This window comes from Scatophagus argus, chromosome 14 (assembly GCF_020382885.2).
Source record: "Scatophagus argus isolate fScaArg1 chromosome 14, fScaArg1.pri, whole genome shotgun sequence".
NCBI lineage: Eukaryota > Metazoa > Chordata > Actinopteri > Scatophagidae > Scatophagus > Scatophagus argus.
In genome coordinates, this window is record NC_058506.1 from 11,154,710 (window position 1) to 11,175,232 (window position 20,523).

The following is a 20,523-nucleotide window of genomic DNA, read 5'->3' on the forward strand; positions in this document are numbered from 1 at the left end:
AGAAAAAAATAAGATTTTATTATATGGAAATACTGTCAGTTTTGGATACCTCACACAATTTGCTGATGATAACAGCATCTGGCACAATGCTAGGATTGAAAGATAACACAAATTTAGTAAGTGCAGGGCTCCTACATTGGAGACAACACGACTGGGAGGACCACTGCACAGTGGGAAAGCACTTCATGTTTCACATCTGAGCTCACAGCAAAATGATGCACACATAGAGTGTCACCTAATTCTGCCCCTTTCAAACTCATCAGTTCCCATTCAAGCTTACATCCATTCTGCACACAAACCCAAAGCTTCTGGCAGTCAGGGCACAGCAGGCTAATGCTCTGGCCCCTGTTCCTCAAACAAACACACACGCAGTCACACGCAAACACACACAGAGATCCAGACGGGGGCATTTCCTGTGGAATGAGGACTGGGGCATCAGCAGTACTCTGAGCCAGTGTCACCTCATGACTGGGAGAAGGGAGAGACAAAGCTGGACAGAGAGAGTGAGAGAAGGAGGGAAAGAAAGAGAAGGAGAGAGAGAGAGAGAGAGAGAGAGGATCAATCACAATCAGTTGAAACAGTGATGGCAATGGAGGGACAAACAGTTGACCTCATTGTTCCAGAAAGATCAGCCTTTTGGCAGAGTGACTATGCAAGGAGATTGCAAAGGGGAGGGGGATGCAGACAACATGAACAAAGACACAGTCTGGGTGGGATGGGAGTGAAAGGCCTATAAATATGGTGCAGAAGAGCACAGTGGTACCCATCTGACCCAAGCCAAACATCCCTCTGCACCATTGTTTTTACATTTTCTCTGGAATCTCAACATGGATATCCCCATCCAGAATCCCTGGTACCGTCGGGCCTTCCCACATCGACTCTCTGACCTCTCCTTGGCAGAACCGCTCACTGATTGGCCACTTATATGGCCCTTGTCCTGGTCCTTCCCCTGGATGCGTCCTTCATTCATGCGCTGGTTCAACTTGTTTGAAAATGGTCACAGTGAGGTAAAGTAAAATAATAGTGACAGCTATTGTTACGAATGGTCTACTTATACAACTTATCTTAAAATCTGTGTTAATAACTCATGTACTGCTGTGTGTGTCATGATGTGACAGGCGATTAGATGCATTCAAATGCCCATAAATCTTAAGATGTGAGATTTCTATTTGTGATTTTACATTCTTAAGTCCTCCTTCACCTCTTGCCAGTCCCTGTCTAATTATAAAGGATGAGTCTAGCACTGAAGATGACAATAACAGGCTATTGTGTGTTTGTGCCTGGATGACTCCACACTGCAGGCATGCAACGAATGTCTCAGTATTGTTCCTGACAACTGTATTGTCTGTACAGATGCGCATTGAAAAGGATCGCTACGTCATTTATTTGGATGTGAAGCATTTCTCACCTGATGAGCTGTCAGTCAGTGTCGGTGATGATTTCATCACAATACACGCCAAGCATGACGACAGACAGGTTAGAGGGACCACAGAGATCTGCAGAAATAATCTAAGACAAAGCTTTTTTTAATGGTGGACACTTAACTAATGTGCTAATTCTGTTCACAGGATGACCATGGCATTGTGTCAAGAGAGTTTCTAAGGAAGTACAGGCTTCCTGCTGGTGTGACAGGTGCTGATGTCACCTCCAGTCTGTCAGTTGATGGTGTGCTTACAATCACTGCACCTCGGTCATCTTCTGGCATGGAGCGCAGTATTCCTATTTCCTGTGAAGATGGAACACAGAAACAGAAAATGTAGAGAGAGTCTGCAGAGTCTGATGCCCACTACACTGTTTCATTGTTTCACTGCTAACACCAAGTGCTGCCTCTTTTAATATTTAACCTGTTATAGTTTTGTTGGCAGTTCAGTACACATATACAGTAGGTGGGACGTATAGGTCTAGATGTCTACAAGTGCAAGTGCCTGCTAATAAACCATTATCTAATTCCTAACTTATTGTATTTTGATGTTCCTTCAAGACAATGGTGCTTTTAAACCAAAGGCTAACATGTTGCACACATGTACCAAAGTTGATTTGTCATTCCTTAGGGTTAATTTCCCTTACCATTAAAGCCTACAAAATCATTCTCGCATTTAGAGAGGCATTTCATTTTCTTTCTCAGTAGGCATCTGGCATTTATTATATGTCTGTACTGTCCTGGCCAAGCAGCTTAGTGACAAAACTGTAAGCATTTGGTAATTGAAGCCAGACTAGATTGCCTCATCTTAAGGGAGTCGAAATGTAAACACTTCTTGTCAACAAAAGATGACAGCAGACTAAAATTGTTTGACTTAATTGTATCTTCAGTATACACTACTGTCTTCAAGACTTCTATTCTTTGAGAATAGCTTTTGAATGTGTGAGGAACAGGGAGTTATCTGGAGACATATACTGTCATTTTTGGTTTGTCTACAAAAAAAAAAAAAAAAAAAAGCCAAAAAGTGACCAAAGAACAAGGGACCAGGTGTGTACTTGCCGAGAGGAAAAGAGAGGGTGAATGAGTGGGAGGGAACATAGTGTGTTGAGGGTGGAGTCAGACAGCTTTAATCAGTGGGCTCCCTTTACAGCAGGGAGAACGGTCTCTGAGCTGCTAAGAAAAGTGCATGTGTGTGTGTGTGTGAATGTACCAGCATGTGAGATGAGTAGATGCAGGATTTACAGCTCTATCATTCTTTCATATTGGCAACAACCCTCTGACATATTAACACAGAAATCAAATAGAATAAATGATGCAACTTGAAATCATTGTTTTTTTGTGTGTTCTTTTTGTGTTAGTAGTGTTTCTGTTTTCAAAAGAACTTCATATCACAACATACACTACATCTGTTTCAGTGTATCTGATTGACAGCAATTTCAAGTTTTATTAATATGTAAGTCTGCAGATTTTCTTACATACATGCCAGATGCAAAATTTTATTTTCCACGTGGCCATTACTTTAATGTCCTGTTATCAAACATGCAAATTGTTTCAACACAGATACTGTTACTTCCATTCTACATTCTTGCTTATGCGTTGGAAATATTCCAAATTACTTTTATTCTATAATTTTTCTGCATAATGTTGATGAATTAGAACTGAAAAATACATTCTTTCACAAATGGATATTTAGCAATTTCTTCTAAGCACAAGACTAGAAGTTTTATATTAGACTGCATCAAACACAATTAACAACTTTTCTTTTTTAGTACTTTATGGTTAAATTGGTAGAAATGAAAATATCAGATGTTGCTTAATGAACCCTTTTTTGTGATGGATAATCACCAAAATAAGAAGTATTGTCACAGGAAAGACATGTAAAACACATATTTGTCTTTTTTAAAAACACATTATTGAACTTATAACTTTCAAATACGTTTAATATTTTAAAAACACATACAGACATTATGATGGAATATTACAGAGCATTAAGCAGCAACAGTTCTTTCTTTGGTGCTTTGAAGCCTTTCGCTGATCTCAGTCTACAATCATTTATTGTTGTGAAGAGCTGTTACCCATGTCTTCTAAGGTGCAGATTAGAAACCTAAATATAACCTACATATAGTATATTCTGTCAAAAATGTTGGTAAGATCAAATGATACCAGAGAGCATTATCTTGGCATGTCGTTGTTCTCTTTATCAGTAACAGTAGAAGTCCCATTTCTGGAAATAAAAAGAAGAGGAAAATTAGCAGAAAGCATCAAATAATGCATATGTAAGTGAGTGGGTGTGTTCACCTACAGTAGTTTTGACTTCAGTGCTGGCTGGCATGAGAGGATGTGTCTCCTCCACTACGCTGCTGGGGAAGTGGCCAATGCGAGCCTCCTGCTGTCCATAATAGGAGTCTTGTACCTGCAAACAGATGATGGGGAAAAAGCTATGATTTAATATGGTTAAGATCTATGTCAAATCAATAGGTATTATGCCATAAGTATTTTTTTAACTTACGCTGCCAGCCCAGAAGAGGTTCCCTCTGTCCTTTAGCATTGCATATACATAGACGAGCTGCCCCTGTCTGATAGGGATGAACCTGCAGTCTCCAGGGTAGTAGTCCTGCAGTGCACGAGCTATCAAGATAGGATCTGTGCAGGGATGTGGAGGCGAAGGAAACTAACTTTTAATGCAAATAAAAACATTTTGTCATTTCGTCATAACATGGTACCAACTACTGTGCAACAGCAAAAAGAAACTGGTGGGTGTGGTACTTACGGCTGCATTCGGAGTCGGCACAGAGTTTCTTGTCAGAGAGTTTAGGCATCTGCTTTTCAGCTCCAGAGATTGGCAGCAAAAGCCAGACTGACAGAGCGATCCAGAGTTTGTAAGGCATTTCGTATAAGTAGACACACTTGATGATTCAAATGTGGATGTCTTGTGAGCTATTTGTCCCTTTAAGATCTGGTTGCTCACCCCAAGAAGGTGGTGTAGTGATGGCAGTCCCCTTTTTCTACTCTCCCTACCCCCTCCCTAACACATGAGTGCACACAGAGCTCCTTTCAAACTGTTCAAGCAGGTAAACAGAATGGGGGATGAGGGGGAGGTGTTCCAGATTAGACAAACCCCTGCTTGTGTCCTGACCTTCCCCTCTCTTTCCATCTCTTGCCTTGTGTCACCCCCGCTCAAACAGACGAGCTGAACTCGTGGACAACACATTCCTCAGAGTTAATCTGTGTTTTTCCTTACCTTGTTCAGCCGCTAGATGTCAGAGAGGAGCTTATTTTACTGCAGACACACTGCTGTCCTTATCTTCCCTTCTCTGTCACTCAGTGTATTCCTCCCTCTGTTTGTTCTCTTTACCTTCAGAAGTCAGGAGGTGGAGCTACAAGCTGTATTTACATACTGTATGCTTCCACTGCCAAGGAAACCAGCTGAGCCTCTCTTGTGCAAACATTCCCAGAACACACACACACACGCACACACACTCACCAAACAGGAAGACTGTACCTGTTTGGTATGAGTTGGCTGGAAACTGTACGGTAAGACAGACTTGATTTTTGTTCTTTCAAATTCAGAACAAATGTGAGTTAACACGGTTTCTTGAGTTAAGTCTCATAATGGAGACAGATAAAGTTAAAGCGGGAAGTTTGTTACTTTGTTTTCAAATTATTTTAAATCAGATGACAGAACAGTGTCACGGTAGGGAGAGGTAACATTAACAGGTGAGCTGGCAGACGATGACATCGGACTTAAAGATAGAAATGTAATGAGAGACTGAGGAATCCAAGACCCACAAGGGCAACTATATTGTGACCAAAATTCAGTTTATATGGACGACATTTATAGAATCACAATGTAACAATATGTTCTAGCTGCTTCTCATCAAGTCTTTGTGGGGCAAAAATCAAATATGGTGGAGATTATTTGTAATGAATTTGTCCAAACTTGATTTTAACTCTTTACACGCTGTTCTAGGAACATTCAAGACTTTGTAGGACACAGAGGAGCACACAATGCCTTTGGAATTTAGGGAGGGGGAGCAGAACAAAGATAATACCTGAGATGGTATTTCGGTCAGCATAACAAAAGCACCTGTCAGAAAAAAGACCTGCTTAAAGGCCATGTAAGATTATATTACCTGTAAACAGCTTGTCATATACTCACAGAGGTCATCATAAATGTTCTGAAGTTCACAGTTATTGTTAATGAATCGATTTGTAGTTGTTTTCTGTGTCACTGAATGTCTTTTGTGTCCTTTACCCAGAGTTACATGTGAAGAATAGAGGATTTGAATGGCACCACAGTGAAGATTTGGCAGCAGTGCGTTCGGGATTACAAAGTTGGAAAATAAATTCACCAAACAACTCCAGAGCACAACACTGAAAAACAGAGAAGGATTCCTGATTTTTATAAAAGTTCATAGTTATCTGCTTGTTATTTGTGTGAGTGTGGATTGCAAGTTCAAGGACCTGAGATGATGCTTTCTAACTGACTCCTGCAAGCCTGTCAATGATGTTCACTCCTCGGAAAAACAATCTTCAATCCCCCAGCCTGGAAGACTCCTTCTTCCCTCTCTCCTCATCCTCCTCGATCTCACTTTCCTTTGCTCTCCCCTCATCCACGTCCTCTCCCAGCAGCAGTGACAGCGGAGGAGGGATAGAGACGGATCTGATCATAGCCGCAGAGCTGGGTCAGGCTTTACTGGAGAAGAATGAGGAGCTGGCAGCCTCTCTGAAGCAGAGTGAGAAGGAGATGGAGGTAAGGAATTAAGCAGAGGACTACAGCTGTGGAAGAGAGTGAAGAAATAAGTTAAATGAATAGTGCTGGTTTTCTGAGAATAAGTGTTCAATATGTTTATTACACTGCAGGTATAAATCATAACAGTATAGGATCTTTTTCCACTGAAGACAGTTTGACACAGTGGTGTGGGAAAGGCACAGGTATAAATAATGAACTTGACAACAGCTGAATGCTAATTAGTTCCATCAGTTTCATTAGTTGAATCAGAGTCTTAGTGTTGTGTGTGTGTTGCCTTCCAGTCACGCTGTCATGATTGACTGGGTCACATACTGGAGCCATCATTAATCTTATTTATGACATCTGTGCTTTTATCCAGGGAGATGAGTCAAAATGTCTGCTGTGACAAGGCCTGATTTGGTTTCACTGAACTTAATTTTGCTCTCTCCAAACACTTTTGCAACCCAGAAACTGACCCATTTCATTTCACATGCATTTTAAATTCAGAGTAACAAGAATACAGGCATCAAGCTATCCATGTATTTCAATATCTGATATTTTCATATGGACTTGAAGCCACTTAACGTTGTAATTAATGCCACAGGTTTTACAGCAGGAGAAGCATGTTCTTCAGAGAAAGCTGGAAATGAATGAACTGGCGTCTGGGCAGAGAGAGGCAGAGCTGGCTGCAGATTTAGCTGCCTTGAGGGCTGAGCTGGAGCGACATCACAGTCTGGGACGCGACCGGCGAAGGGATGAGAGTGAACAGCTGACTCAATTAGCTAATCATAACCAGCGGTTGGTGGAGCAGCTAGCAGAGGTTAGTTTGTATCCAGCCTGAACCTTGACTTAATTAGCTGCAAACCCACCAAAGATAATGTCACAATTCATAAAGCTGTTAGAATAAATTTAATCTGGGCGTGTATGTATCTGTGTGTGTGTGTGTGTGTGTGTGTGTGTGTGTGGTAATTGTCTATGGTGTGCGCTGTCATAGTCACACAGACAGGAAAAATGCAGACTAGCAGGTTTAGGGAGTCCCACCTTTTCCACTCTTGGAACAGCAGTCTTTCTCAACTTTCCCATCTTCCTCTCATCTAGGCTGTAACACTGGAACACTCCTTGAGGACCGAGCTTCGTTCCCTTAGAGAAGAGATGGAAGAGTCATCTTTTAGTCGAAATATCAATTTCACACAATTAGAGAACCTACAAGCAGAGGTATACTTACCTGTCACTTTTTTTTTGTTTATTTCACGCTAAATGTTTTACACTAAATGAATGCACCTGGTAGAGTTTAATTGTGATAGTCTTGTGGATATTATGCTATATTATGCTGCTGGATAGTAGGCCAGATATAAAAAGCATTATATTTTAAACAAGTCTAAACAATATGAAATTATATCATTTCAAAGCTTCATGAACAATGTTTTCATTTATAGGAAAGTTTATGAATTCTGTCCATCGATTAATCATTTGAAGTGTGCTATTCAGAGCCCGCCTGCAGCTTTACCAATCCAAAACTTGAATTAAAGAATTGAATTAAAGGTCTTTGCTTTGATCCAAGTCAGAGGTCAAGTCTTTAGGGAGTCTGGTCGAATCTCAGATTCCGCATTGGAGACTTGAATCTGACTCAGAGTCTCAAGTTTACAGCTCTGCTGCTAAATAAATATGGAATTATTAACACAACATTAATCCATACAGATTTAGGAGACTTGTGGACATAAGTATCACTGTCTCAAAGCATGTGAATGACATTTATTTCAGTGTTCATCGCAGCCATAAAACAATGGAGCGCTCATTTCATAATCTAAGCATGACAGTATTTTCCGTCACCACTTTCTTGTTTCTCCTTCGTTGCATCAGTTATTAAATATTTTGTGTTTATTTTCCTCATTTACAGAACAGAGTTTTGCTGGAGCGGCTCTCCCACATGGAAGCCCAACTAAAAGCTTCAGAGGAGGACTGCGATAGACTCCGCATGGAGAGAGAGAGACTGAGAGACAGACTGTCAGAAATACAGGAGACGCTGAGAGAGAAAGAAGCAGAGGTGAGGATCGGTGACTGCAGCGATGAAAGATGAATCCTGAGTGAGAATCACGTGTAGCAGAAGACATCACTCATCACTAACAGAAGTCACTAACATCACAAGCTTGAAGCGCTTGATCTACGTGTGTGTGTGTGTGTGCCTGTCTCTCATGGTGTGTGTTTGTGTATACATGTAGATAGAGCAGGAGCAGGGAGTGGTGTTTGAGTTGCGAACCTTGAATCGCTCTCTACAGCAGAAAGCTCTGAATCTGGGAGAAGACAGCATTCTGGACTGTGCACACACACAACCTCTTTCACTGCACAGTGAAATTCAGCAATCACAGGTATACACACACACACAATACTAATTCTGACCCAGCGTATTGGCATCCTTTTGATGATTTGAAACTAACTAACTAACCAGTCTCTAAAATACCAAATTTGCATCAAAAGCACAAACACCTGGTAATAAGTGTTAAGACATCACTAACCTTTCTATCTGTTGTGTTGTCTCCTGCTAACCAGGCTAAAGAAGCTCTTCTAGCTCACTCGGCAGTCCTGCAAGCAAAAGATGAGGAGATACAAGCGCTCACAGAGGAGGTCTGCTGCACTCTACACAATCACACATACAAACATGACCCACGCAAAACACAGCGCCGCTCCACTCAAAAATGTGTTTAACTCATCTGCATATTTGACTATGTAATATATTCAGATTTTTATATTAAAAGGTTTTCACTCAATGTAAAGCCAAATTCGAGACATGTGCCTTTGAGATTATTTTGACATCACACCTAGTTTTGAGCCAGTCTTGGTTCAATATACAGCTTACAAGTGTGATGTGTGAGCCTGAAACTTACACATTACATGCAGTTAAATGTCAGTGAAGTAGCGGTGACAGTACTTTACATAGTCATATTTTTCAATGAAGCAGAACACATATATGAAAAAAAAAGGTGAGTTAATTCATTTTTGTGGAGAAACCATGATAGAAACAAATGATTTTTATGTGTCTTGCAACATTTCTGGAAGGTATCTTTAAAATGCTTAGATTTCAATTTTAATTAAGGAAAAATAAAATGTTATGACTGAAGACATTACAATATATTTACGCCATCCACTTTCAAATGTTGCAGTTGCAGTCTCAACGAGAAGAGCTGGAGTCTTTGAGGGAGGAAATCAAGCCATTTAGAAGCAGTTCTGGAATGCCAAGCTACAGGTAACGCTACACAACTGCATAAATGTGCAACTGGCTTGAATTCATCTCATTTCATCTGAACCCACAGAGACACATGTTTTGCTAATCATTATATCAATGTCCAGTTCCTTAGAGAGTGAGCTGGCCACAGTACGTCAGGAGAAAGAATCACTAACTCAGCAGCTTCTCAACACTATCAAACACAAGGTGGCGCTGTCTCAAGAGCTGGATGCCTGGCAGGTGAGCCTGTGTGCAGGGGTATAAAAGTTTTGGAATCTCAAATAGTTCAGTGTACAAGCAGACTACTGTTTCTCCATCTGAACTTTTCATCTTGCAGGAGGACATGCGGTTGGTGATCAATCAGCAGGTGCAGCAAAGGGAGGAGGACAGACAGAGACAATTACAGCGAGAGAAAGAAACCTCAGTAGGACTCCAAAGAAGCAAGTCTTTAAGAGTGAAGGGAGAAGGAGGGAAAGGATTCTTCTCCTTTTTCAAAGACAAATAACACAGAGAAGTGGCAGCATTTGGACCTTTATCTCTGCCACCATGAATTTATGCTGCTAGATGATGTACGCTGTACATGTGATATCAGTGAAATGTTTACAGACCTCATATTTGAATTTATTTGTATATATTTATGTGCATTCAAACTTTATATTAAAATCTCAAAGCCACCACAGTGTCTTTTTTGGTGTGTCCTAATAGTTTGGTTGTTTTTCACCACGGTATCTTAAAGCAGCATTTTGATTTATTTATTTTATCACTGTCTTTCTGTGCATACAGAAAACAAAGACAATTTTCGAGGCAGCGCATAGATGTGAATTCACACAACATGATGCAACATGACACAACAACACAAGTTTGCAAATGATTGTACTTGAATGAAAAATCCACCTGAGTTCGGGGATTTTATGACTTCAAAATGAAGGGAGGGTAAAAAAAAGTAGGGGCTGACAGGGCAAAACTGAAAGAGCATCACTTTCTTCTCAACCCAAACATACAGTCGGTGCCATGGTCTTTGTTGTCCATTGCTATATTAGCTTTGACTGTTTATGCCAAAAAACAAAAACGGCCCAGTAGTCCGATTTATAAGACTGACACTTTGCAAAATGTTGCTTCACTTTCTGTCTGAATATAACTTAAGCTGAACCAAACACAAAACAGACTTATTGCAGTGAATTTACTGGTGAACTATTCAAACATCCTGTAGACGTGGGGCAACATTAATGTTGATTTGGAGCCTCTGATGTTTCGGCTACCCGATAAATGTGGAACCTTCACACTTCTTTTGGCTTTGCTTTGTTCCGTCAATTCCTGACAAATATATTTGACGTTTAAGCTTGCTAGATGCTGAAATACCAAACAAGAGTTAAAGGAGGCTGAGGACATTAATAGGTTCCCACACCTACTTAAAAATCAAATACAAGCACTTTCCAAGACTCGATTCAACGTAGCCTTACTAACATGAAGTATGGGAAAAAAAACCCCATCATTTTCTCTTCCTGCACAAAATATATAAATTCAAACACTTTCAGTGACTCATGTCCTTGGGAACCCAGAGAGAGTTCAAAGTTTAGTTTAGTTTTTTAACTTAGTCATTTGATTCATTATTAATATTAAAAAATATGACTAATGTAGCTTTAAAATACAGTGTGATGTCTCTATTATAACAAAACCCTGAAACAGTAACTCTCATAGAAATAACATCTTTAATAAATTAAGTCCAAAAAGACAGGTCATTCCTTTCCACTTCTCTCTATGCTTATATTACATAATGTAATAGAGATGCAACTTTTCTTATGTTAAACAGGATTTGAAATGCCCACAAGCAGTGTGAGTAGTGCAGGTTGCATACAGGTCAGTGTTTCCCTCTATATACATACAGTACAGTACAGTCCTGGCTCAGTAGAGTCAGTGCAGAGCCGCTCTCACATCCCCTCAGCTGGAGGTTAGTATACATGGAGCAGCACCTTTTCTCCCACAGTCCACGGGCTGTTTGTTCATATGTGGAATGTCACACAGTTTTTTATGCTGGAAAAAAATAAAAATGTGCACACAATCAAATGCACAATCACCTATTCATACGCACAGTTTTAAGGAGCATACTCCATTTGCATCATTTCACCTGATTTTGACATTATGCTCTTAGATCGATCCTATCTGCATTAGTTTGTGTGATAATTACCTAGTGAGCTTGAGATAAGTAAACATTTAACTGATGTTTTTACTCTTTTCAAAACTGCATGTTGCATGTGTGTGTTCAATCAGTGATGGGTTAAATGCAGAGAAGAATTTCAGTGTATGTAAAAATATACTGACAATAAAGGTTTGAAGTTTAAGTTTAAGTTTAAATTCAAGATTTAACAGACAGCAGTCTTGGACTATTTAAATAATACCCACATAAAAAAACAGCGTGGACATTGGGAAAAGAATATTGTGAATTTGGGCGTTTGTATCTCTTATCCCAAGCAGGTTTTCTGTTTCTACAAACCAATGGCTGCCTAGAAGACAGGAAAAATTATGTACTAGTTTTAAAAAAAAAAACAACAAAACAAAACAAAAAAAACTGGTGTGCTTCAAACAAGGTTAGCAGAAAGAGCAGATAAAACACTACCATCTTGCCATATGTTCTATATACATCAGGTGTATCTATACTAGTAAAAAACTTTATTTTCAGTTTTCAGTAAAGCACACCCCTTATCCTTTCTGTTTCCAGTGCCCAGAGGATGATGTCCAGTTTCAGCAGGAATGGAACACAACTGTAGTTTCAGTTGTTGAGTCCCTCAAAATGTTCAGCCATTTTCCCTTTTTAAACCTATTTAATTAAAAAAAAAATATATATCACCTCATTATTGAGAGGTAGGTTGCAAGATGAGGTGCTTCGATTTACAAAAACATTTTGGGCTTCAACACCCAAACAATCCACGATACTGAGGTGGTCCATACAAAGCGTTTTAGTGAGGCTGATAAACCTGGGAAGATCAAGTTGTGCCTCTGAAACAAGTCTCTGGATGGATGTCCTGACAGTGAGTTGTAATTCCAGCACGGGTTAGTGAAGGATTATCCCACATTGACGCCTAGGCCCACTTGCAGCTTGTCACCTCTGTGATTTACAAAGGCACCCATGATCAAGGTGGCAGGGAGTGGGGTCAGACGCTTCTCCAACACGCCTCCTATTATACAGCGACTGTTTATCATACCTGGATACAGACACAATGAGCATATCTTATAATGTATGCTTTCTTGATAGTTTTCACTGAACAAGTTCTAGAAAGAAGCTTACCTCGAAAGACCATGTTGGCCTCTGGAAGTTCCATCTGGTACCCAAATGAGGTTGTGGTCTCCTGTGTTCTGGTGCTGGCTTCAAATTCAACCCCAACTTGAATCTAGTGAACACAAACACACTCAGATGGAGATTTTCAATATACACCTAAAGTAACTGACACTTTTACCACAACATGGTGGCATTTGTGGTACCTGTTTGTTGGCTCTGTGATAGTAGCTAGCATGTGCACCTCCTTTCCCAGCATTCAGCGTCGCCACCCAGTTTGGCCCTTCATACAGAGAGACAGAAAAAGTTTAAATGCCGCTGCTAATTTAAGTAAAACAGATCAGAAAACGGCAAATCAGCAGACAAAGCAAATGTTCAAAGTAGATTCACTAAATCTCACTTGAGTATTGCCCAGCCAAAGTAAGTATTCCACCTTCCTCTGCTCGGCCTCGATGGTAGACCAGCTCCCCTCCTAAGACCAGCCCAGAAGAGACACTCTGCAGGAAATGCGCCACAAGAATGACTGACCCAGAGAAACACACACAGATACATCAGAGATTAGATCAACAAAATATCATCAATAAATGACACTTGCATTCAGTTGAAACTCTAAAGAAAACGTATAAAAATATTATATCAGAAAAATATCTGAACAAAAACAAAACATTTGACTGATTGCAATAGCGCTTTTGTAACATCACTCGATAATGACAGCAAGACAATACAATCAGGAACAACTAGTGACCATAAAACTCAGAGTCATACTCAGACCAGGCTCTTATCATTCCACCTAGTCGGGTCTCACCTGACTCTCTGAGGACATCTGGGTTGGCTACCGTCACAGCAGCAGTGAAGTCATTCCCTCTGTACTCAGTTTCAAACTGCCAGGTCACAAACTGGGACTGCTGGGTCTAAAACACAGTCAACAATTCACTCATTAAGATGTTTGCAGCACGGAAAAGGCAAAGGGAAGAGACAGGTATTAGGAGCTCACCTGGAACACTGTTCTGGCTCGTACACGCTCAGTGAGATGCAACAGGGCGTGAGCATTCAGACTGCCTGAAGAGTCCATCTCACCGATCAACGCTGGGGCATCCTAAAATGCGAGGGTGGATCAAGATGTAACCCATCAACTCAAAAAGGCTGCAGCTTGAACATTAATGACAAAGTATCTGTAACATATTTACAATGTAAAGATTCATGCTTGACCTTGTCCTTGCTGTAATCATCAGACTGCAGATGCTCCACATGGAATCGATAGTATGAAGGACTAACAGCACTTAGATGGAGAGCATGACTGACCTGGAAGCAAACAGATATATCATGTTGAAGATAACGCAGTAACACATTTTCAGATGTAAGAGACTTACAACCGTATAATCTTCATATGCAATAAATTGTTTGTATGTAAATTACTGTGGGTGGAAAAGTCACCTTGAAAAAGCTGCTCAGGGTTTTATTGAGGATCATCTTGACTCCCTCAATCTGTTGAGGAAACACATCTGGGAACAGAAAAACAGTTGTAGCCTTAATGCAAGAAGAAGATGGGTTTTTACACTATTTGCCTACTTTCCTCTATTCCCTACACCATGAGCATGATGTGTACTCCAAAGCTCAGTTTTCCCATTGCTTTTTACCAGACATACCTTTGCAGCTCCTGTGCAGAGAATGAAAGCTGCCTGGGTTGGGTAGGCGACCATCCCTCCTCTCCCAGCGCGGTGGACTGTCCCAGTGAGCAGGATGTGCGTCCCAGCGAGAAGGAGGAGGGTCCGTAGAGAAAGGCCAATTCTGATGGCCTGGACCGGAAGACAAAGCCAAAACGCTGCCCATGTGGGCACAACACTCCCTACAGGACACAAAAGACGAAGAAGAGCTGTATCATGATGTTATCTCCAATTTAACTATCTCGTCTGCAGCTTGTACCTGCACCATTTAAAACCAGACTCAAAATCAGTTTCCTGAAACAAAACCACATTTTCACTGACCAAAAGAAGCATAGGCAATGTTCTGTTTATAAATCATATTAAAAAATTTAATTACACACCTCCACTCAGAGAATCTTGCAAAATAAGTTAATGACATCCAAGATGCAAAAATAAAATAAAAAATAAAGAAAGAAAGAATACATACAAACATATTTTTCAATTAATTTAGCTATTTCTTTGAATTGGTTTACACTGGATTTAAAATTTGAGTTGTAATAATGATTACTACAATGTGCATCATGCAAGGATGTCTTGTATATACATGCAGGTTCAGCAATTCCGTTAGCTAGCATGACCTTAGCATCATTAAAAACATACAAATATGAGCCTTAGTTCTTTTACTACCTACTTCCGTTGCTGACAAATGACCTTACAATCCGAAGTGGAACTGAGAATCGCACATCGAAAACACTGTCAGTTGAATTTTTCAGAAATAAACTTCTAAAACGCTAAGATGATTGATGCTGGGATCAACTGATGCTGCAAATAGCCCCCTCCTACATATACGATGCGCCACTCGGCAAATGTGTCCTCCTGAAACCACAACGGGTATCCGGTACTTTAAAAAATATACGTTTTTACATTTCAGCGCATAAAACATAATGCTATGAAAACAAAGACTATACATTTTTATATAGCTAATTTTGGTTGAACATGCATTAATTTCGCCGTTTTGTGGCTTTGAGTCTAAACAACGTAACGTTCATTAAGTTCATGTTTCTTGTCGGACTACTGTATCTGCGACACAGTGTTCCAAGCAAGCTGCTGATATTCATGAGGCTGCTACAGGTGATCGGCTTTCTTGTGCTGTAGCGCCGAGGAGCAGGAGAAGGTCAACGGTTTTTTTCTACATTACAGTCAATATAATTACTCTTAGTCAGACGAGGCAGTCTCAGACACACGTTACGACGTTACTTAACATTAGAGTATGACATTACTCATTAGACACATCAAATTTGATCATGAAGAAGACTGAGGATAGTCGCCGCTCTCCCACGCGCGTCTGTTCCTTTTGCATTCAGAGCTGTGAAAGAGGGAGCAGATTTCGGGGCAGTCTGTCAGGAAACTGAGTTTTTCTGTTGTGTCCCCTCGTTTCCAATTGGGCTGGATATGTCTCCTTCGCGGTCCATATTGCTGGTGGGAGAAGGGAACTTCTCATTTTCTGCCTCTGTGAGCCAGCTATACTCTGAAACGGAGACCAGCATAACGGCCACTTGCCTGCAGCATCAGGAGGAGGCACTGCGGCATGAAGGTGCAGCTCGAAACATTCAGATCATCAAGGACTCAGGTACGAGTTTGTGAGTGCTTTCGTATTTATGCTGCGCTCTGCTTTGTGGGACTACACTTTTTGTACACTTTATCTTACATGTTCCACATCCACATCTTACAGGTGGATCGGTGCTGTTCGAGGTGGACTGCAGGAAACTGGGAGAATGTGCATCTCTGCAGGGCCGTGTGTTTGACCGTGTGGTGTTTAACTTTCCTCACTGCGGGAGAAAGAGTGGAGTTAAAAAGAACAGAGAGCTTCTCAAGGACTTCTTCCTCAGGTATACCTAAAGTACACCATAGGGGTCAATCCATTCACGGCATTTTGTGTTGTCTCTGGCATCCAAGATCAAATTTTTTTTATTACATCATACAGGCTAGTATAAGTAGAATTACAGCATAATTTTAAACCTTTAAGTAGTTTGACCAAAAATCATTGACTGATTGAGGCAAACTGTCTGATAAGAGATTGTGAGAGGGGACCACGATACGCAACGAAGGTTCCTAGTTGGAATTAGAACCAGTTAGAAGCAGTGATGCTATTGCGCAGTAACCACTCGGCCACCAACACCATACTCACATGATTATTTGAAAAAAATAAAACACTGTGGTGCACTCAGGTATTGTTACTTTTTTCCCTATCAAGAAATCACTTTATACTCTGATTTATGACTCTTAATATCACTGGTTGTGCACTGTTAAGTTGAATTGAACTATGTATTGTTCCTGAATTTTGCTTGTTATGCTGAACACAACACCATTTTAGAAGACAAAACACAGTGACATTTCAGATTAAATGAAAGCGTGGAACAAACCTTCTTATTTGTCACTAGTCACATGTCAAGTCTCTGGTGACAGTTCAGTTTATTGCCTGTTTCTATTGTGTACTGCTCTGCTTGTGTCCTTGCACAGATTTTAAATTGAGTTTGAAAGCATGGAAGAGCAGATGGAAATCATAAGGGACAGCTCTAACAAAAGACACTTATATGATGTAATACTTGATGCTGCTTTCAGCGTATCGTGCCTTTAAAAGCACACTTGAAAGAATTAGGACTGAGGTGATGGAGCAGCCACTCTTCAACAAGTGACATCAGAAGCTTCACAGCTATATAGATCATCCACGTCATGATATGGTAAAAGCACATTAAGTATAACATTGTATTAGTGTCCTTTATTAAAATGGTCCATTATGATTTTCATCTGCTCCTCCATCCTTCAAGCTCAATTTAAAATTTGTGCAAGGATTCTGGTGAGAGTACTGCACAATAGAAACTAGGAATGACATTAAGTTGTCTGAGTCCTTAACTGTCGCCAGGGACTTGAGAACTGACCAATCACAAACAAGAATGTTTGTCATGCCTTTTCTGTAATCTGAAATGCTGTGTTTTGTGACACGTTGTTGTGTTTTAACTTTCACGGCCACCGTAGGCTTTAAGTGATTGATATATTTATGAACTCCTATGGCTGCTTGTGTTTAAAAGGTTTATGTAGAAAAACATATTTATATTTTGAAAAGTAAGGTAAATGGATAAGTTTGGTGTCAGAATCAAACCTGTGATTATTACTGGGGATGATGATACACAGCTCTAACTGTGTACATACATATACATACATACACATACATACATACATATCCTTTTTCATGACAATATAGTGACCACTTTGTTTTTCTGTGCTTCCAGTTGTGTTCAGGTGTTGGCTGAAGATGGGGAGGTTCATGTTTCCTTGTGCAATGGACAGGGTGGGACACCAGCTGACCACCCGCAGCGAGAGTGGCACAACAGCTGGCAGATTGTTGCCATGGCAGCAGAGGCACATCTAATCCTTACTGATGTCCATCCTTTTGAAAGTGGCAAATACCAGAGCTACAAGTGCACTGGATACAGGTAAGGAGCAAAGGTGAGTGTTATAGTGTATAAATAGAAACAGACCTTTGTGTCCCTCTGTGGACGTGTGGGTGTTTAGTCATTGTGTGTTTGCATACGGATGCTGTCTAATGATAGTGTTTCTGTTGCACAGGAGCCAGGATAAGGGCTTTCATGTGGAGAAAGCTTTGCTCTATGTGTTCACTCGCAGCCTCCCCTACACCTCTGCTCAGATACTTAAAGTGGAGGAGGCTGTTGAAGGGGAGAAAGTTCAGTACAACATACCAGCCGAGCTCAGTGATTACATATTCAGGTACAGTTAACGAGAGACTCTCATGCTATTTGAGTAATAAGGCATCAGTGCAAAAAAATAATTGGTTACATAACCATGTACTTACTGTCTCCTTTTTTTCATCAGGGGATTTCTCTGTTCAGGCTCTCTCCACCCTGTCAGGTTGGTTCAAGATTTTCTTCTCGAAGGACTGGCGGAGAAGTGGTCAGTCTCCATGACAACAGAGACCTTTCCCTTCCTCCTCACAGCCCAACAGCTACAGGCGTGCTGCCATGAGGTTGACGGTACACACTGCTACTGGATCCAGCTGCTCCAGAAAGACCTCAACTCTGATGCTCATACTTGTGCGGACAAAATAAAAGATCTGCTGACATTTCTGGACGGTCAGGGAAGCACGGACACATGTGACACTCCATCAGCCACGTGTGTTGCCTCGGATAAAACGGACAGGGTGAGGGGTAAAGGAGCCGAGAGCTTAAGGTCTGTATGCTCTCTTGATGTGGATCCCGAGGATGAAGGTGGTCTTTATGTGCTGCGTCCATCACTGCTCCCTCAGATGGAAGAGCTCCTGAATAAAAAAGAAGAATTGATTAACAATGCAGAGAGTCGTGGGGAGAATGACGAGAACAATAAACGTGCTGAAGCTGAGGGGTCTTGTGGGGGCTGTAATGGTGTTACCAGCTTGTTATTTGGCATCAGTGGCGTTGTGTTTAGGAATGTGCCCGTCAGCCTCTGGGCTCTGCCTGCCTTCCACGAGCTCCTTCTCAGAGGCATTTTCCCTTCAGATTGTAAGCCAGTCAAATTGCTTGGACAAAAGCTGGAAATGCTGCTCGCTCCCTACAAGGTCTCCCTGGTCAAAGAACAGCAAGGTCTGTGTCTGACGGCACAGCCAGTGGGTGTGGTCGGAAGGGTATTTGCAAGCGATGCAAGTGACAAAGATGACCACATCAGCATCACCATATCCTTAAATTTGGACCTCCTTGCGGTGCTCCTGTTCTCACTTCCCAGCTGGCGGCTGCTGTGGTCACATGACCCGCGCTTTTTAAAACAGTTTGCACTCCGCCCGTCCCCAGGGACACCTTTCCAGCCATTCTCCCTGTTCTCGGAGCACATCAGCTTTGACATCAGCTTCTGGACAGGGCCGATGTGGGAGGAGAGGAAGTTCCACGCTGTGGTTCGAGAGGCCAGTCACGGAACAGTGGAGCAAGTAAAGCTCATTGACATGTTCTCCCATCCTGACTTGAGCCAGACCAGCTACTGCTACAGACTCACCTACCACTCACACACACATGCTCTGTCACACACACGAGCCCTCCAGTTCCATAAACTCCTTGAATCCTTACTTTCCTCTCGGCTGCAGGTCACCATCAGGTAGCTGAATCTGAATTTCTAGGAGGATCGGGGATAAGCTTATAATCTGCAAAACTGTGATTGAATGGTGTTGCTTGCTCTAGTATGCATTTAGAATGTGATTGGACCTTTGTGTATTTGTGCAACCCATTGTTTGACATAGGTTTGTGCTCTATCGGGACTCATTGTGAAACAGTAAAAATTCATATATTGTGCACACTGTGGAGGAGCATAAAAGCAAGTATTTTCAAATAAAACAACCCTGACCAGCCTCATCTTTGGCATAATAGCATCTTTAACAAGCACAGGCAGTTTACATTTCTGCAGTGGTGGAACAAGTCCTTTACTTAAGTAACAATACCGCATGTAAATATATTTTATTGCTAGTGCAAACTTTAGTATAGTTACCAGCAAAATGTATTTATGTTCATTTTTTTTTTTCAGGATAATTTTCATACAAAAGTTACTATTACATGGAGCCAATGTTTTGCTTGTACAGTAAATACAGTTTGTTTTCGCATTTTAATGAGTTCACTTTATCATTCTGATAACCTCATAAATGAAGTTTGATTGATAGATCATATTTAATACATTGATCCAATAGATATGTAATTAGTAGCGTAACAGTTAAATGAGTACAGTATTGGAGTAGTATAAAGTAGCATACATTGGACAAAGTTTATTGAAGTACAAATCCTTCAACATAGTGGAGGCCTAGTAATTGAAATAATTGAGTAAAGGTACTCAGTTGCTTCCCACCACTGTCCCTTTAGGAGACAAATTAGGAGGCATCCATAATTTCCTAGAGCATTTCCTAAAAACAACAATGATGCATGATACTTACATATTACTGATGGGATTGAGTTGTAGTGAGTTTGAATGCAGTTTCCTCTTCCTATTCTTTTATTGAAAGAAGTGATCTATTTAAACCCAAGTGTATACTCTATATCCATGAATGAATGATTTTTAATTGTGAACTGTGTTTTCATGGTCGCATTGTCTGAGAGGTTTCATGTTTTTTTTTAAAAAAGTCAAGCCTTATCACCTCCTAGTGTGTTTGCGTTTTATCGTCCTAAGAAATAAAAACAATATGTTAAAAACTGTTCGCCCTGAGGCCCCTTA

The 20,523-nt window shown here is 40.8% G+C and overlaps 5 protein-coding genes across 10 annotated transcripts; 3 read left to right on the forward strand and 2 right to left on the reverse strand.

The window, feature by feature from the left end:
* Window positions 1–385: 385 nt before the first annotated feature.
* On the forward strand, window positions 386–2,733 carry LOC124070695 (alpha-crystallin A chain-like). The gene is made up of 3 exons (XM_046410819.1): window positions 386–1,007; window positions 1,354–1,476; window positions 1,569–2,733. The coding sequence occupies exons 1-3, from the start codon at window positions 828–830 to the stop codon at window positions 1,758–1,760; spliced, it is 495 nt and encodes a 164-aa protein (XP_046266775.1). The 5' UTR covers window positions 386–827; the 3' UTR covers window positions 1,761–2,733.
* A 600-nt stretch (window positions 2,734–3,333) lies between these two features.
* On the reverse strand, window positions 3,334–4,620 carry mia (MIA SH3 domain containing). The gene is made up of 4 exons (XM_046411678.1): window positions 4,191–4,620; window positions 3,930–4,063; window positions 3,723–3,833; window positions 3,334–3,644 (listed from the first exon to the last, which is right to left on the reverse strand). The coding sequence occupies exons 1-4, from the start codon at window positions 4,306–4,308 to the stop codon at window positions 3,621–3,623; spliced, it is 387 nt and encodes a 128-aa protein (XP_046267634.1). The 5' UTR covers window positions 4,309–4,620; the 3' UTR covers window positions 3,334–3,620.
* A 213-nt stretch (window positions 4,621–4,833) lies between these two features.
* Window positions 4,834–10,046, forward strand: bicdl2 (BICD family like cargo adaptor 2). Of its 3 annotated transcripts, none has more exons than XM_046411675.1 (10): window positions 4,834–4,954; window positions 5,680–6,173; window positions 6,757–6,972; window positions 7,251–7,367; window positions 8,050–8,196; window positions 8,372–8,518; window positions 8,700–8,774; window positions 9,311–9,393; window positions 9,498–9,612; window positions 9,710–10,046. In XM_046411675.1, the coding sequence occupies exons 2-10, from the start codon at window positions 5,925–5,927 to the stop codon at window positions 9,875–9,877; spliced, it is 1,317 nt and encodes a 438-aa protein (XP_046267631.1). In that variant the 5' UTR covers window positions 4,834–4,954; window positions 5,680–5,924; the 3' UTR covers window positions 9,878–10,046. The 3 variants fall into 3 exon arrangements, with proteins under 3 accessions (XP_046267631.1, XP_046267633.1, XP_046267632.1); XM_046411676.1 differs by lacking the exon at window positions 4,834–4,954 and adding an exon at window positions 5,391–5,538; XM_046411677.1 differs by lacking the exon at window positions 8,372–8,518.
* Window positions 10,047–11,062: 1,016 nt separating this feature from the next.
* On the reverse strand, window positions 11,063–18,277 carry si:dkey-71l1.1 (uncharacterized protein LOC569883 homolog). 4 transcript variants are annotated; one of them, XM_046410705.1, is made up of 10 exons: window positions 18,158–18,277; window positions 14,290–14,489; window positions 14,078–14,145; window positions 13,853–13,945; window positions 13,638–13,739; window positions 13,449–13,554; window positions 13,044–13,166; window positions 12,850–12,926; window positions 12,656–12,758; window positions 11,063–12,572 (listed from the first exon to the last, which is right to left on the reverse strand). In XM_046410705.1, the coding sequence occupies exons 1-10, from the start codon at window positions 18,172–18,174 to the stop codon at window positions 12,433–12,435; spliced, it is 1,029 nt and encodes a 342-aa protein (XP_046266661.1). In that variant the 5' UTR covers window positions 18,175–18,277; the 3' UTR covers window positions 11,063–12,432. The 4 variants fall into 4 exon arrangements, with proteins under 4 accessions (XP_046266661.1, XP_046266663.1, XP_046266660.1 ...); XM_046410707.1 differs by lacking the exon at window positions 18,158–18,277 and adding an exon at window positions 15,567–15,699 and having other exon boundaries at window positions 11,063–11,403; XM_046410704.1 differs by lacking the exon at window positions 18,158–18,277 and adding an exon at window positions 15,567–15,699.
* On the forward strand, window positions 15,739–20,422 carry fdxacb1 (ferredoxin-fold anticodon binding domain containing 1). Its single transcript, XM_046410702.1, has 5 exons — window positions 15,739–15,916; window positions 16,019–16,175; window positions 17,577–17,780; window positions 17,914–18,072; window positions 18,178–20,422. Exons 1-5 carry the CDS (start codon window positions 15,739–15,741, stop codon window positions 19,424–19,426), a joined length of 1,947 nt encoding a protein of 648 aa, XP_046266658.1. The 3' UTR covers window positions 19,427–20,422.
* The last annotated feature ends 101 nt before the right edge of the window (window positions 20,423–20,523 follow it).

Bases quoted from the DNA above. Each gene is read 5' to 3' on its own strand.
- fdxacb1 (XM_046410702.1), top strand. From the start codon at position 15,739: ATGTCTCCTTCGCGGTCCATATTGCTGGTGGGAGAAGGGAACTTCTCA. The intron at 15,917-16,018 runs GTACGAGTTTGT...CACATCTTACAG, and splicing joins TCAGATCATCAAGGACTCAG to GTGGATCGGTGCTGTTCGAG. The intron at 17,781-17,913 runs GTAAGGAGCAAA...TCTGTTGCACAG, and splicing joins TACAAGTGCACTGGATACAG to GAGCCAGGATAAGGGCTTTC.
- si:dkey-71l1.1 (XM_046410704.1), bottom strand. From the start codon at position 15,646: ATGCAAAAGGAACAGACGCGCGTGGGAGAGCGGCGACTATCCTCAGTC. The intron at 14,146-14,289 runs GTATGTCTGGTA...TTCTGTTCCCAG, and splicing joins TCTGCACAGGAGCTGCAAAG to ATGTGTTTCCTCAACAGATT. The intron at 13,740-13,852 runs GTCAAGCATGAA...CTCGCATTTTAG, and splicing joins ATGATTACAGCAAGGACAAG to GATGCCCCAGCGTTGATCGG.
- mia (XM_046411678.1), bottom strand. From the start codon at position 4,308: ATGCCTTACAAACTCTGGATCGCTCTGTCAGTCTGGCTTTTGCTGCCA. The intron at 3,834-3,929 runs GTAAGTTAAAAA...ATCTGTTTGCAG, and splicing joins ACCTCTTCTGGGCTGGCAGC to GTACAAGACTCCTATTATGG. The intron at 3,645-3,722 runs GTAGGTGAACAC...TTTTATTTCCAG, and splicing joins GCACTGAAGTCAAAACTACT to AAATGGGACTTCTACTGTTA.
- LOC124070695 (XM_046410819.1), top strand. From the start codon at position 828: ATGGATATCCCCATCCAGAATCCCTGGTACCGTCGGGCCTTCCCACAT. The intron at 1,008-1,353 runs GTAAAGTAAAAT...TTGTCTGTACAG, and splicing joins TTGAAAATGGTCACAGTGAG to ATGCGCATTGAAAAGGATCG. The intron at 1,477-1,568 runs GTTAGAGGGACC...TTCTGTTCACAG, and splicing joins CCAAGCATGACGACAGACAG to GATGACCATGGCATTGTGTC.
- bicdl2 (XM_046411675.1), top strand. From the start codon at position 5,925: ATGATGTTCACTCCTCGGAAAAACAATCTTCAATCCCCCAGCCTGGAA. The intron at 6,174-6,756 runs GTAAGGAATTAA...TTAATGCCACAG, and splicing joins AGAGTGAGAAGGAGATGGAG to GTTTTACAGCAGGAGAAGCA. The intron at 8,519-8,699 runs GTATACACACAC...CCTGCTAACCAG, and splicing joins GTGAAATTCAGCAATCACAG to GCTAAAGAAGCTCTTCTAGC.